The sequence below is a fragment of the Eptesicus fuscus genome, chromosome 20, assembly GCF_027574615.1.
Source record: "Eptesicus fuscus isolate TK198812 chromosome 20, DD_ASM_mEF_20220401, whole genome shotgun sequence".
In the NCBI taxonomy this organism is placed as follows: Eukaryota; Metazoa; Chordata; class Mammalia; order Chiroptera; family Vespertilionidae; genus Eptesicus; species Eptesicus fuscus.
The window spans coordinates 39254139-39271423 of record NC_072492.1 but is presented as its reverse complement, the minus strand read 5'-3'; the positions used below and the strand labels follow the sequence as shown (position 1 = coordinate 39271423).

At 37.2% G+C, this 17285-nt stretch overlaps 2 protein-coding genes across 5 annotated transcripts in view; one reads left to right on the top strand and one right to left on the bottom strand.

The window, feature by feature from the left end:
* Positions 1-17285, top strand: part of LUC7L3 (LUC7 like 3 pre-mRNA splicing factor) — a 263776-nt gene that overhangs the window by 234626 nt on the left and 11865 nt on the right. The gene's annotated exons all lie outside the window — the stretch shown is intronic.
* Positions 1-17285, bottom strand: part of SPAG9 (sperm associated antigen 9) — a 109464-nt gene that overhangs the window by 81113 nt on the left and 11066 nt on the right. For all 4 annotated transcript variants that reach the window (XM_054709873.1, XM_054709874.1, XM_054709875.1 and 1 more), the window contains exon 2: positions 6159-6279. In XM_054709873.1, the coding sequence (XP_054565848.1) occupies positions 6159-6279 (121 nt within the window). The remainder of the gene's footprint in view (positions 1-6158; positions 6280-17285) is intronic.

Below are 17285 nucleotides of genomic sequence, written 5' to 3'. Positions count from 1 at the left end.
AACATGAATTGTCAACTGCAAAGAATAGTAAAGAGGCTGATAAAGCCTTTTACTGGTCTGGAGGTTTTGGGTTTTTGTTTTTTTTAAGTGATTTGAAAATTAGTGACAGAAATATTTAGGCCCTTTCAACTATTAACTTTGATATAAAGTATACCTAAAAATGGATTTTCTTCTGTGTTGTGAAAGATCTCAGTGTATCAGTCACATCATTAACAGACAGAACTTGCTTGTAAATAATCCCCAAATGTACAGTCTGTTTTAAGCCATTTATTCCTTTAAAATAAAAAATATGTTGATTATATGACTTCCCCATACTTTCCATCTAGTAATGTTTAAGTTCTTATAACCAAGAAATAATAAGTGTCTCTCTTACAATAACAAGGTAAAGGCTTGAAGTTATCTTATTAGACTAAGATCTAAAACCAAATTTAAAAAGCAAATGGATGTTGCATGGGAAACGTAAAGGGTAGAAAGATCAGAATACAAGGTTCTACCCCAAATGTCTTCGCTGTCAAAAACATTTTTTCCATTTAATGTTTTTAAATGGGATTTTTTATTCAAAGGAAGGACAGAATCAGAGAAGAATCTATATAGTCCAAAATCACTGCCATCTAAATGTTGTCATCTTCTCCCACAATTCAAGGGAAAAGACATCTAATAGAAACTCAAGAAGCTTGAGGGAAAAATATTTTTCCCAAAAGAATCAATAGTAAGTGGTTTTATATCAGCTCTGGGTGCTAATGTTATAAATAATGATTCAAATTCATGTTACAATAAAGAAATAAAATATGCTACTAAATCTTACTTCTCCACTTCTGTTCACGTTAAAAAATGACCATACACTATTAAATACTAAGAACCACTAAAGTATTCCATAATTCCTTGACCTACTTCCTTAAATATATTCTAAGAAAATTATTGAGAGAGGGAAATCTATGTGTGAAAAATATGATTCATTACACTGGAAAAATGTCCAACCACCAACAGAAGTTTTTTGTATGTTTGTAATTTACCAATATTTATTTTTACTCTGACTCATTCCTTCAACCCACAAAGAATTTGAGATAGCTTACAAGAACATATATCAACTCATCATATATATATATATAAAATGTGGATCAAGGAAAAAACAATTAAATTCACTATTGGGTAAGATCCAAACCAGGCATTATGGTTGCACGTCTAAGTTTGTTCTGAGTTTATGAGTTAGCCAAGAACAAAACAAAACAAAGTGGCCATTAAATAATTCTCTTTAGAGGAGAGAAGGCATAGTCCCTCAGGGAAAACAGAATTGTTAATAGATGGCACAGCTTCTGAATGATAGGTATAAGCAGACATTTAAAAAAATTAATTATTGACTACATAGTCATTAATACTGGAATAACTATAAATGGTGTCAGATGAGTACTAGACTTATTGGTGCGATCACTTCTTAAGTTATATAAATGTCTCCTATGCTAAACACCTATAACTAATATAATATTGTATGTCAACTGTAATTGAAAAGTAAATTTAAAAAATAATAGTAATAAAGATTATACAACAAAGAAAATAGGATAATGTTAAGGAAAAGATACAAAATTATATGTACACTCACTCCAGTGATATAAAAGCATGGTACATTTGGAAAAAAGACTAGAAGGTCATAAACATCCCCCCCCTGACCCCCCGCCAAAAAACACACACAAAAACTATAATTCTTTGACTGCAATGATCATATCATATTCTTCTATACCACAACCATACCTAGGCTGAATGTTAGGCATACAGTAGTAGTTTAATATTTTTAACTGTATCAAAATGTCTATATTTATATATTTACTTGATTCATTTAAGAAATTTGGCTTATAAGACAGAAATACTCAATATACAACAGAACTAATGAACATAAAGTAGTTTCTGATGAAGAACTCATTACTGTCGCACTATGAATGGCAAGGCTGAATGGAGACTCCTTACAGAGTTGAAAAGCACCAACAGGTCTTTCTCAATCCACAACTTCCTTATTCTATTCCATATATAGTTCAGATTCTTCCTCTAGGCTCACAAGATATTGACTACCAAGAAATGTTATTGCTACTCCCAGATAAGAAATAATACAAGCATTTTTTTTTTTTTTTTTGAAAAAACGAAAGTATTTCTTACGTAGTTCAAATTTTGAAAAGACAGCAACCAGAAATCTCCAAAATCAAATGTGACCACAAAAACTTTATGGACTCAACTTCTCAACACTGTGAAATCATGACAACCCGATATGACAGATTCCATATTATCAAAGGCTATAAAGTGTGTCCTTTAATTCAGTTCCTATTTCTTGACATTTTCTTGCTTCTCAAATAGCAAGTAACTACAACCAAAATTTCCCCTTTTAACATAGGAAGTGGTCTTCAAAGCAGAACTTGGACTTTTATTGTGGCTATTTTCTAAAAGGGATATGTGCCCTAACACACATAAGCCAGAATTGACAGTTTTTAAAATTCAAGACTCTAACATGTTTCTAGTATATAAATACTAGAGGCCCGTACACGGATTCATGCACCAGTGGGGTCTCTCGGCCTGGCCTGCGGGGATAGGCCGAAACCGGCTCTCTGACATCCCCCGAGGGGTCCCGGATTGCGAGAGGGTGGACCCCAGCAGCAAACTAACCTACCGGCTGGAGCATCTGCCCCCTAGTGGTCAATGCACATCATAGCAGCTAGTCGAATGGTCAAACGGTTGGACACTTAACATGGAAATTGGTAAGATGCCATTATATGGTACTAAAAATATGGCACTAATCAGAAAATCTATCCCTCCTTTACTACAGGTATTATCATGTTATTTTTGTGGCCTTAAATAAGTGCTTATTTATTTATTTATTTATTTTATTTTTTAAAGAATAGTTTTTATTGATTTTTAACCGAGAGGGAGGGGGAGGAGGAGGGAGAAACCATGTTGTGAGAGTGCACTATGGATCAGCTGCCTCCTGCACGCCCCCTACAGAGGATCGAGCCCAAAACCTGGACACATGCCCTTGACCAGAATTGAACCGACAACCTTCAAGTGCATTGGACAAAGCCCAACCAACTGAGCCACACGGGCCAGGGCTTATTTAATTAGGGAGGTAATCAACCAAAGACCTTGTATGCATATATGCATAACCCATGGACACAGATAATAAATAGGGTTGTGAAGGCCTGAGGGGGAGGGGGGCGGGGGCCCGCAGGCTGAAGGAGGTCAATGGGAAGGAAATGGGGTCATGTATAATACTTTCAACAATAAAGAATTTTTTAAAAAAGAATATGAAAAAATAAAAAATAAAACCACGTTAGGCACACTAAAAAATACATTTAGCCCTTGCTGGTTTGGCTCAGTGGATAGAGTGTTGGCCTTCAGACCAAAAAGTCTTGGGTTCGATTCCGGTCAAGGGTATGTACCTTGGTTGCAGGCTCCAACCTGCCCCTACCAGGTCAGGACGTGTGCAGACTCCAAGGTATCAACGGAGAAGGGAATAAATCCCAAAGCAGTCATAAAAGAAGGCTCCTTATAGCTTCAGCTCATGAACCAAGTGTTGTCAGTTTTGGGCAGCTGAATGGTCTGTTTTTCTTAACCACAGTTGTAAGTTCTTTAACTGTTATTTAGACACCAAGATATCTTATTTTTAAAAATTATTTTGAATTAAAATAGAAAACAGAGCCGAAACCGGTTTGGCTCAGTGGATAGAGCGTCGGCCTGGGGACTCAAGGGTCCCAGGTTCGATTCCGGTCAAGGGCAAGGGCATGTACCTTGGTTGCGGGCACATCCCCAGTAGGGGGTGTGCAAGAGGCAGCTGATCAATGTTTCTAACTCTCTATCCCTCTCTCTTCCTCTCTGTAAAAAATCAATAAAATATATTTAAAAAAAAATAGAAAACAGAAATCTGTACTTTAGAGAGAAATGAGAGACTGGATACCACAGAACATGACAGTTCCTAAAAAGGTAGATAGGATTCACTGCAATGGTAACAAATCTTAACTGAGACTACTACATTTTGTTTACATTTACTAAAAAGGAACAGGAAGTAGGTTTTTAAATGTTTAGTAATAAAAAAGATAAAGTATAGGTGAAAAAAATTACTAGCCCATTCCATTTGGTTACTTTTGTGAAAAAAGCAGCAGTTCCTTTGAATAGAAGAGAGATATTTTAACATACTTTCATCAAAATCAGTATTTCAAATGCAAAGTAATTCTTCCTTTAGTAACTTCCTAATCACAGAATCTGATTGATTAAAGTATAAAAGAATTCTAGACTAGGGGTGCCTTCCTTTCTAATTAAACAGTTCCTTATCCAAAACTTGGTAATCTTCAGAAACCAAGAGGAAAATGTAATAGGTCAAATAATGAGAGGCTGGTTCTGTCGACTGTGCCAGTAGTGTTTGGTTCTAAAATACTACATGATTCCTGCTATGAAAATACAATCAAGGTAGGATTAAAATATCTCCAATAGCTAATTTTTTTTCTTCTTTGAATAGAAAATGCTCAATTCTTAAAATATACCAAAAGCTTATAATTGCCGCTAGATGAGTGGTACTCACAGTAATGTGACTCCAGGAGTGTATTAGTTAGTGTGTGCACTGTGCAGTCCATCATACAGCTCTCTACCACCTCAAATTTCTATAGTAAAATCATAGAAGTCATTCGATGTATTCAGTGTTAACAAAGGAAGGGTACAGCAGTCTAGGTATCTATAAGCCTAAAAATACAAAGACATGACACATGGCTTATTCTCTATCACTCTAGTTGGCTTCTGTTACCAAATATCCTTTGGCTCCCTTCTATGACATCTGCTTGACAGCCATGTGAGTTCTCCTTGAATTCTACAATGCCTCAACTCCAGATTCCCAGGGATTCTCGGATTACCTATTGGGCTCTTCCTAGAGGGAGCCGTCAGTTATCACACAGTTATCCAAGCCTGGTAGTGAAGATTACCCATCCTGAATGCCAGTCCCTTAACAGCAGGTGTCACTATGCATCTTTAATGGTGATGTGGGAAGGGTAACTGCTGGCCATCTCTTGTTGAGAAGGAAAACTGGAGAGCACTCTGCCTGCCTGAATCAAACCTGAGAACAGGCCCTGAAGCCTCTCCCCACTTCTTTCTAATTTTGTCTCAATTAGGACCACTTTGATTAGCCAAAAAGGGGAAATCATCCTTGGGATTTGAAACAGTAATTATTTTAAAATCAAGAATAATATATAGCCCTAACCAGTTTTGCTCAGTGGATAGAGCATCGGCCTGCGAACTGAACCAGGGTTCGATTCCGGTCAAGGACACATGCCCAGGCTGTAGTCTCGATCCCCAGTAGCCGGTGTGCAGGAGGCAGCTGATCAATGATTCTCCCTAATCATTGATGTTTCTATCTCTTTCCCTCTACCTTCCTCTCTGAAAGTCAATAAAAACACATTTTAAAAAATAATAAAATATAAAATTACATTAAAAATAAAATGATTGTGAGAAATGACAATCTGTTCCTCTAAATGCCCTCAGTTTTCCACTACAAAGGAACAAAAAAAAGAATTCAGTAATTTTTTTTAATATATTTTATTGATTTTTTACAGAGAGGAAGAGAGAGGGATAGAGAGTTAGAAACATCGATGAGAGAGAAACATCGGATCAGCTGCCTCTTGCACACCCCCTAATGGGGATGTGCCCGCAACCAAGGTACATGCCCTTGACCGGAACCGAACCCGGGACCCTTGAGTCCGCAGGCCGACGCTCTATCCACTGAGCCAAACCGGTTTTGGCAGAATTCAGTAATTTTTTTATACATACTTCAAAGCTAGAGTTTCTCTTACATTTTTAAATCCCAAAACAATACAGAAAACAATGAAACTTTGTGTAGTAAGATCCGCATGCACACACCACAGAATCCTGGTTAGTGGATCTAGCATAGTATTAACTACAACAAAGGCTGAGAGCTAAATTGAAGAAGAGAGTCATATAGGTATTTTTAATTTAGTCATTTCTGCAGATATGGGTGCCACATGAAAATGTGAACAAAAGAGAACTAAAATCTAGCTCCCAGGTCTCACTCTTGAGTCTGGGATAACAATCTCAAGCATGTATTTGGAACCTTAATCAAATGTCAGGATGAGTCATTGCTCTATTACAACCCGCTTATGAAGAGAGGTATTTTTACTTACTCTGGTCAGCATAGTTTTTTGCTTTGAGTTCAAGTTGTCTTGTTTGAGATTCTAAAGATTCCACTCGGGTCTGTAAATCCTTTTTTTCCTGTTCTTGAGAGTCTTCAAATTCAATGAATTTCTAGTAAAAGAAATATTTTCATTAGAGAAGTGAAAATTTTTTAACATTATCAACTCTTGTGTTTCTTGATATCAAGTAGCACAGTTAGGCATTAACTACTCAAAAAGATACCAGAATCATGAACTTAGGTTGATTTTTTTTTAGATTCTCTATAAAAAAAAAAGTTATAAAACCTCCAAATATAGAAAAGCTGACAAAATAATCTGTTTATGAGTGTTTTCACATCATATAATAGACATTCAAAAGGAAATACATATATCCTACCCCCCACATATATAAATGGCTTTACTAGTATATTTGCATATTCATCTCAATTCAAGATACAATTTTTACATAATTTTGCACATAACATGTACAACAAGTAGAGAACCAAAGGATGACGAAATAGCAATAAATATTTGTTAAATGCTAATTTGATTAATGGACAGTCTTCTAGATTCCTGAACCATAGAATTTATATTTTTTAAATAGAGAAAGAGAGGGAGAGGGTGTTTGTTTTTTGTTTTTATGCCAGGTGTTTTTGTTTTGTTTTAATATATTTTTATTGATTTCAGAGAGGAAGGGAGAGGGAGAGACATAGAAACATCAATGATAAGGGAGAATTGTTGACTGGCTGCCTCCTGCAAGCCCCACACTGGGCATGTGCCCTGACCGGAATCGAAGTGTTAACATTCAACCACTGAGCCACGCCAGCTGGGTAAGAGGGAGTTTTTTATTGACTTTAAAGACTGAAGGGAGAGGGAGTGGCAGAGAGTAACACTGGTTGGCTGCCTCCTACACGCCCCCTACTGTGGATGGAGCTGGCAACTCCTGCAGGGAATTGAACTGGAGACCTCTTGGAGCATGGGACAATGTTCAACCAACTGAGCCACACCGGCCAGGGCTGAACCATGGAATTTAAATTCCTAAGAAAAAGAGCATGTTCTAGAAATATCTCTACCAAATTTAATTTACTAAAACTGTTCTCATCAAGGAGATTATCATTGAATATAAGAATCAAATCTCAATCCTCATCTTAAAACCAGCATCATTTGACAGCTCATCACTGATTACTCTTTATTTTATTTTATTTTTTTTAAAATATATTTTATTGATTTTTTACAGAGAGGAAGAGAGAGGGATAGAGAGTTAGAAACATCGATGAGAGAGAAACATTGATCAGCTGCCTCTTGCACACCCCCTACTGGGGATGTGCCCGCAACCAAGGTACATGCCCTTGACCGGAATCGAACCTGGGACCCTTGAATCCGCAGGCCAACGCTCTATCCACTGAGCCAAACCGGTCTCGGCACTGATTACTCTTTAAAATACTTTTTTAAAATTTGACTTCCAGGACTTCCCCTTCTTCTCCTCTACTTTACTGGCTGTCATTCTTGATTTTCTTTTCTTTTCTTTTTTTTTTTTTACAGAGAGGAAGGGAGAAGGATAGAAAGCTAGAAATATCGACCAGCTGCCTTCTGCACGCCCTGCACTGGGGATGTGCCCGCAACCAAGGTACATGCCCTTGACGGGAATCGAACCTAGGACCTTTCAGTCCGCAGGCCGACGCTCTATCCACTGAGCCAAACCGGTCAGGGCTCATTCTTGATTTTCTTGGTTGGTTCTTCCTCTTCTCCCCAACTTCTTGACATTGGCAAGCTCAGTCTTGACCAACTTTTTCTCTTTGCTGTTTACTCTTTGTAGTCAGCTTTGACTTTTCTCTTTCTCTAATACCTTATATCCAATCCATCAGCAAATCTACCTTTAGATCCAACCACAGTTTCTCTCTCTCACTCCCTCTCCTTTCCTTTCTCTTTAAAGTACACCAGATGGCCCAGTTGGCGTTGCTCAGTGGTTAAGTGTCCACCTATGAACCAGGAGGTCATGGTTCAATTCCCAGTCAGGGCATATGCTCAGGTTGCAGATGTGATTCTCAGCAGGGAGTGCACAGGAAGCAGCCAATCAATGATTCTCTCTCATCGTTGATGTTTCTTCTCTCTCTCTCTCTCTCTCTCTCCTCTCTCTCTCTCTCTCTCTCTCTTTCTCTCTCTCCCTCCCCCTCTCTCCCTACCTCCGCCCTCCCCCCTCCCTCTTTGAAATCAATAAAAGAAAAAAGGTTATATGAACAGAAAAGCAGCAACTATATGCTACTAATAAAGTATGGGTAAATTATTTCAACATTTTTACCTGGGAATATAAGCAAAGATAGAGTATTAATAAGAAAATGTAACTATTTTTGGCATGCTTTGAAAAGAATGCTCCCTTAACTAACTAAACTGCTTCATCTGGGTAACTAGAAATTCTTATTTTACGTTTCTTTTGTGCTATTAATAAAATGTTGTTTGAAAGAACATAGAGATGTTTACAAGTAATACTTAAAATGCTATGCTACTAAACTCCTGATAAAAAAACTTTACCACTAATAGGGTTAGGGAGTGGGGGTGGGAGAAATGGGTAAATGTGGTCAAAGGGTACAAATTTCTAGTTAGAATATGAGTAGGTCTGGGATGTAATGTATAGCAGCACCAAGACTATAATTAACAATACTACTACATTGTATATGTTAAAGTTGTTAAGAAAGTAGACATAAAAGATCTCACCACACAAAAAAATTTGTAACTATGGGAAGTGATGAATGTGTTAACTAACCTTATTGTGGTAATCATTTTACTATATATGTAATCAAATTATTACATTGTACACTGTATACCCTAAATTTACACAATGTTATATGTCAATTATTTCTCAATAAAGTTGGGGGGAAAACAATTTTACCACTATTCTGCCTATTCAGACTTTTCTGACGGAGAGAAGAAACATCACAAGCACACAGCTTTGTATCTGCTTTGTTTCTTGGCGACCCAGTCTGGCTACAGAAGGTCATGAATAATCCATAACTGTGAAGCAGTCACTACTATACGTTTACTCTACAAGAATTACTTAGACCTATCTAGATGATTCAAGCTTCAAAAATTTTTGCATTTTATTACGACTATTGAGGCCTCATATCTATATTGACCACCTTAAGTAAATATGGCAAAAGGAAGATTTTTTTTTTTCAAAATTGTGTGGCAGTTCTTGGACAGGCAGAGCTGTTTATCACCAAATGGCAATCTTTTGCTTCTGCGGTTTTCCTTCACAGGAAAGGACTATCAATAACGAAAATATTCCATGGCAAATGCATAATCCCAGGACTTCCCTTCCAGCAAATTAAAACATAAACTTAGAGACTATAAAACAAATTGCTATTTCTCATAAGGGTCTGTTTTTTCCTTTCTTATTCTAAATAGTGGATTTTCAGTTTTTTTGGCATCATAAACTCCTTTGAGAATCCTTCTTTTCCCAGGCATGTAAATATATGAAACACAAAACAAAGCATTCCATTTCAATGCATCTTCAAGTTCTACAAGAAATCAAGAATGATTCCCCCCATTTATAAAAACTGTAAATGTTGTTTTTTTTCCAATATATTTTTAAAATTCTCTCTGCTCTTAAAAACATCCCAATTTTAAATGTGCACTACATCTTGGTTTAAAAATGTACAGTTGAGAGCTAATCACTATTACACAACAAAAACAAATATTCCTCAGTTCTGATAAGGCATGTTAATAGATCTTACAGGGCAATGAAAGCCTAGTTAAATGAACACTCCATATAGCCTTCAAAGAATAATCAAGAAAAAGTAACCAATAACTGACATTTTCTAAACTGTTACCCAAGAAAAACACCTGCCAAAAAGGCTACTTTGGGGCATTGTTTTGAGAACTATCCCTAATGATATAATCACCTTGGGAACAGAAGTTGCTATAGGACAGACCAGCTCAGGAAACAGAACATGGACAAGTACAAAAAACTTCAGAAAACGGCCTAGCTCTATGTGGTACTTAACAATAATGTGAAAGTAAAAAATGCTGATATAAGAATTTAGGAAAAAAAATAAAAATAAAAATAGAGAAGGCGCCATGAAATTCCATCGGACACCAATAGGGCTCTTGGCAGAAAAAAGGTTTGGATCCACGGCCCTAACAGGAGAGTCCCTTTTCCTGGGTGGGGTGGGGGACAGGCTATAAGGGAGGTAATGAGAACTGTGTTTTGTTTTCTTTTTTTTTTTTTTAAATGAGCTATTATTTTATTATTGTTCTGAGTCCTGTGCTTTTTCCAATACTTTGGAATATTTATATTATTATTTTGAGGAGATTTATAGCAGAAGTATCTGTTCATGGGAAATGTAATTAGACCCTCAGGGTAAATAAATTCATAGTACTATGCTGGTCTTTTTCAGATGACCTTTTATAATACATATGAACCTTGCTTAAGTATGTAAGAATGCAGGTTTACACATAAGACAGATTAATAGGTTATTATTTACTTTCTAAAGATAATTATTTTTAAAGGAAAGGTTCCTATAAGGTCGATTTGAATGAAAAATTCCTGTGGTGCCTTTAAAGTATGATTAGTATACAAAAATGAGTTTATACGAAACTTTTCAGAGATATGTTTATTGTACAAATGAAAAAGTTCATTTGCCTTGCTCTTTTTTTTTTTTTTTTGAATGATTTAAAAAATGTTTTAAATTATTATTGATGTTTTTTAGAGAGTGGAAGGGAAAGAGAGAGAAAAATCGATGTGAAAGAGAAACATTGATCGGCTGCCTCTCACACACACCCTGACAAAGGCTTGAACTCCAAACTTAGGTAGGTGCCCTGACCAGAAATCAAACCTACCACCTTTTGGTGTACAGGGCACTCCAACCAACCGAGCCACACCAGACAGGGCTGTTTCTTTTTTCTATACCTAACTCTCTCACAACTACAGATAAAATAATTAGACAATAGGTGTCAATAGTCACACTAAAAAATTTCTCCAACAAGGCTTTCCACTTCTATTGCAGGTGGGCTAGCTGCACGTGTGAGTACTGCTGGACCTCATTACTAGCTTTGCAGACTACAAACATGAGTGACTCTCGTTTTAAAGTCTTCTTAATTTACCTAAAGAAACACATCTGCTTCTGCTCCTATCATTTCACCTTAACATACAAACTAACTGAGATAACATAAAAACAGGAACATATCCCATTCTGTCACTTTCTAGTCAAAGAAAAAATTGTCGTCACAATTAAATAAAGCCACATACCTATTTACAATGACTGTTCTCCAGATGTCAGCGGGAGTACAGAATAGGCAGTTAGGCAATGTCAAGACATTTATTACAAACTACTGAGGAATATCATTCATAGATTTACTGTTAAGTTAAATAACATATTAAATATAAAACTAAAACTCTTTATCGACCATCTAATCCAAGCACTTATTTCATGATAGCCATTAAAAAACACAGTAAACAGCCCTAACCAGTTTGGCTCAGTGAATAGAGCGTCGGCCTGTGGACTCAAGAGTCCCAGGTTCGATTCCGGTCAAGGGCATGTACCTTGGTTGCGGCACATCCCCAGTAGGGGAGTGTGCAGGAGGCAGCTGATCGATGTTTCTCTCTCATCGATGTTTCTAACTCTCTCTCCCTCTCCCTTCCTCTCTGTAAAAAATCAATAAAATGTTTTGTTTTTTTAAAAAACAACACAGTAAACAGTCAACAATATACCAGGCTAAAAGTACTATAATGGAAGCAAGTATAAGCGGCAATAGAAACAGAGTAAGTGACTAGATCTACTTTTAAGAACAGAAGCCAGGCCCTAACCAGTCTGGTTCAGTGGATAGCGTGTCGGCCTGCAGACTGAAAGATCCCAGGTTCGATTCCCATCAAGGGCACGTGCCTCAGTTGCAGGCTCCTCCCTGGCCCAGGCCCTGGTCAGAGTGTGTGCAATATTTCTCTTTGTCTTTCCCTCTTGCTAAAAATCAATGGAAAAATATCCTCAAAAGAAGATGTTTTTAAAAAAGAAGAAGCCATTTCAGGAAGAAGTAACAGTATAAGCGAAGGGACAGAGGCATAAAGGTCATGGCATGCAGGGGTACATATAATTCAAGATTAAAATTTTCATAGTTGATGCAAAGGGTAAATCATTAGCTCAAGAATAAGTTGGGAATCTCTCCTCTGATTCACAAAGGGAGGTAAGTGGGGAAATAAGATTCCATTCATCCATCCTTTCTGCACACAACTTAAGTCCCCACTGTTCTAAGTACCCTATGGTGGTGGGAATGCAGTAAGCTACAAGACAGCCTTGGTCCTATGCTTCATTGCTTGAAATTTAGCAGAAGAAAACAGACATTAAATGTGGGTGATTGATAAAAGATGGATTTGCAAAGATCTCAAATAATTCAAGTCACCTAATTTGAGGTGAATACCAATACAGGATGGCTAGTATTTCTATTATTGCCTAAATGACACCCACCTGGGACAACCGCACAACCCTGGTTTATAACTCAGTCTCAGGCTAGTATATGACACGATTCTTGCAAGACATTATGAAATAAGGACTTAGCATTTTAAACTCTGGATACAAAATAAGATTTTTTAAAACTACGTAGTTGCCTAGCTGGTTTGGCTCAGTGGATAGAGCGTCAGCCTGCAGACTAAAGGGTCCCAGGTTTGATTCCTGTCAAGGGCACATGCCTGGATTGCGGGCTCAGTCCCCAGTAGGGAGCATGCAGGAAGCAGTTGGTCAATGATTCTCATCATTGATGTTTCCATCTCTCTTTCCCTCTCCCTTCCTCTCTGAAATCAATAAAAGTATTTTTTAAAAAATAGGTTCATTTTATAATATATTTTAAAGGTACTTACAAAAGAGTTTCCAATACAAATGAGGTTTCCTTTGGTTACTATAATTTGCATATAACAGTATTTTTGGGCAAAGGCAATAGGATTTTGGAGGCTTTGCCCTAGCCAGAGACATTTTGAAGAAGAAAAAAGTAAACGAATACCCATAAGCAGCCTATTCATAATTGATTTAATGTGTCTTAACTTCTTGTTAGTAGCTTAACTTTATTAAGTTGGACACCCTCTATTACATTTGGCAAATGATGAGATTAGTGTACTATAAAAATCAAGGCTGGAAAGGGACAGTTTTTCAAACTATAAAACCATCCTTCTCCTGGAAATTTCTGGTTACTGCCCCCCAGCATGGGAGTTTGTCAGATCCCTCTGATATGTGGGTGTAAGGCGCACAGCTCCTCCCAGCCTCCAGCCCTCCGTCTCTCTCTCACACACACACTTTTTAAAAAGTATTGGGCAGGGGGTGAGCCCATCAATGGACTTATTAGCATGTATGATAATCAGATCTTAACTAGATACCCCGTTTTCCTCTCAATAACTAAGCAGCCAACAACAACAGTGACGTAACTTCAGATAGAACTCTCCTGGGAGCAACCAGACACTATTTAAAAAAAAAAAAAAAGCAGTAGACAATACAGACTTATGTCTGGATCTAAAAAGAATAAGCTTTGTGATGAAGCAAAATGGTTTCAAGTCCAGATGGCTTATAGGGACTGCTTTGCCCCACTGTTCTGGAGAAAAACAAACGAATACTTTGAAAAGGCAAGCTCCCAAAGTTTAACAAAAAGATCCCTAGAGGTTGTTGCTTATTGGAGTAAAGATGCAAGAGACAAAAAAAAGAAAAAAGAAGAAGAAAAGCCCTTTAAAGTAGAAACTTTGACTACAGTAGCTGTCTAAAAAGTAATACCACCAAATAAAAGGCTGATTTATTGCTATGTATCCACCAAGACAGTATCCTCCTCTTATTTCCTCTGCAGAGATGGGGAAGGAAAATTTTTAACAATTATTGTTCAATTTAGTTAAGTCCAGTTCAATTTAATTGCTTATCAGTGTAGCATCTTTTAAGAAACTAAAGGACAGACCATATTAATCATGCCCAAGGGATGTGGTTTCCCCACCCCTCCAAATCCAAAATGTGGAAAATTTCCTAATACAAATAATTGTTTCTTCAAAACTAAATAGCAAGGGAGGGGAAAAAGGAGAACTGTTACAGATTAAGAGAAAGTTAAGAGACATATTTGACCAAGTGTAAATATGTGGACTATCTTGTTTCAATCCTGATTAAAACAACAAACTATAAAACTATATTTATAAGGCTCAGTTAGAGCGTTGTCCTGCTATGCCAAGATTGTGGGTTTGATTCCCGGTCAGGGCACATACAAGAATCAAACAATGAGTGCATAAATAAGTGGAACAACAAATCAATACTATCTCTCTCTCTCTCTCCCATCTCCCATTTTCTCTCTAAAATCAATAAATAAAAATTTAAAACAAGCTATATTTATGAGACAATTGGGGAAATGCGAATACTGATTAAATGTTATTAAGGAATAACTTTTAGGTGTGATTTTTTAACTATCTTTTGGATATTCACTGGTAGTCTTTGATCTACTTTAAAATTATGGTGTAAATGCTGACGGGAAGTAGCAGAGACAGATAAAACAATATTGGCTTGATGGTGTTAACTGTAGAGGTTGAGTGATGGATACATGGGAATTCATTATACTATTCTCTCTACTTTAATACTTGGATATTTCCATCATAAAAAGATAATATATGAGTTGGAATAGAATTATTAGTGGCATCTATATATATAAAAGGCTAATATGCTAAGTGTCTGACTGTCTGACTGGTTGCTATGATGCGCATTGACCACTAGGGGGAAGACGCTCAATGCAGGAGCTGCCGAGCTGCAGTGACTTACTTGGCAGCCGCGGTTCTCGGGTGATGCACCTCAAAACCAGAGATGAGGGAGCCCGATTCCTCACGGGGTCACGTAATTCTACCTTCGGCCATGGGTTATCTTATTGCTGGGGAACTGTCGGCCCTGAATCTGGTTTACTGTACACTTGCGTTTGCGTTCCACACCCTGTATGACAGCAACTTTGCAGAGTGTCCTCTTGAACTCCAGGACCCCTCGGGGGATGTCAGAGAGCTGGTTTTCGCCCAATCCCCACAGGCCAGGCTGAGGAACCCCACCTGCCAGAGGGACCCCCGCTCACTCTGCAGAAGCCCTTTGAGCCCGTGCGTGCGTGCGGCCGGCCAGGGGTGGACTGTGGGAGGTTGGCTCCAGGGCATGTCTAACCATCTTGCCCAGTCCCACCCCACCAGCTACCTCCTAATTAATTTCCAAAGTTTGTCCAAATGATGTAAATTTTCCAGAATACCCTGCATATTTAAAAAAATTAATTTTATCATTAATAAAGAAGATTCTGACAGTAAAAATTTCATGGAAAATATTTGTTCGATAAATAGTTCTTTTGCTTTTGCTTCAATGAGTGCAAATATCACATCACCACCAGGATATGGGCCATACGGTTTCAGAATACACGGTCAAGTTTATCACCGTACTGGAACTTTACAACCTTCGGATGGTGTTTCTTGGAAGTTTGCTCAACTCTATATTTTAGATATGGCTGAAGCCACAAGTAAAAGATTAGCAATGCCAGAAAACCAAGCTTGCTCAGAAAGACTCATGATCAATATCAACAACCTCATTAATGAAATAAACGAATTAACAAAATCATACAAGATGCTACATGAGGTAGAAAAGGAAGCCCAATCTGAAGCAGCAGCGAAAGGTATTGCTCCCACAGAAGTAACAATGGCGATTAAATATGATCTTAATAGTGATCCAGTAGATATCCCTTGTAACTGAAGTTGCTGTCATATTCATAAATGAAGATGGAGAACCTCCTTTTGAAAGGGACTTGCTCATTCATCGTAAACCAGATCCCAATAATCTGAATGCCACTAAAATGAAACAAATCAGTATCCTGTTTCCTACATTAGATGCAATGACGTATCCTATTCCTTTTTCACATGGTGAAAAAGGCTAGGGAACGGAAACTGCATTAAGACTCAGACCTGACAGTGTAATGGACAATAATACTAGATGAAATGTAAGGACGCCAGTCACACAAATGCAGTATTAGGGATTTCATCTCTCAGTCTGGGACACGTTCAATCCTATTTTAAATGCAGGAAAATTAACTCAACAGTATATTGTCAATTCATATTAAAAAATGGAAGCCAATTGGATAGATTTCATTAAAGCAAACCAATCTAAGTTGAGAGTTGAAAAATATAGTGGTTTGATGGATTATCTCACATCTATATCTGAAAGTGCCAATGTGCCAATGGGTAAAATGATACTACTTCCATAGTCTTTTGAGTGTAGTCCCAGAAATATGCAGCAGCGATATCAGGATGCTACGGCAACTGTAATGAAGTATGGCAAGCCCAATTTATTTGTAACCATGATGTGCAACCCAAAATGAGCAGATATTGTAAATAATTTAAAATGCTGGCAAAAAAGTTGAAAACAGACCTGACTTGGTAGCTAGGGTTTTTAATATTAAGATGAATGCTCTTTTAAATGATATATGTAAATTCGATTTGGCAAACTAATAGCTAAAATTCATGTCATCGAATTTCAGAAACGCGGACTGCCTCACGCTCACATATTATTGATATTAGACAGTGATCCAAATTACGAACTAAAGATGACATTGAGCAGTTTCCCGTGATGCCAGCATTTGCAATGACTGTTAATAAATCACAAGGACAAACTCTAGACAGAGTAGGAATATTCCTACCTGAACCCATTTTCGGACATGGTCAGTTATATGTTGCTTTCTCTCGAGTTCGAAGAGCATGTGACATTAAAGTTAAAGTTGTAAATACTTCATCACAAGGGAAATTTGTCAAGCACTCTGAAAGTGTTTTTACTCTTAATGTGGTATACAGGGAGATATTAGAATACAGTAAGTTTAATCAATTTATCATTGTTTTTTATCAATGTTTTTTTATATCATGTTTTTGTTGTTTGTCTTTATATCATGTCTTTGTTATATCATGTTATTGTTTATTAATCAATTTATATATTATTTTCATATACATTTTACTAATTTTCTTTCATCTCTGACACTTCTATTATAGAGAAAGGGCGAATAGCAATATTAAAATATTTCTTCTAATTAATTTCCTTTCAATGTGCATGAATCCATGCACCGGGCCACTAGTCTACTAGTATATATATGAAAGGTTAAGTGACTAACCGTACATACGTCCGACCTACCGGC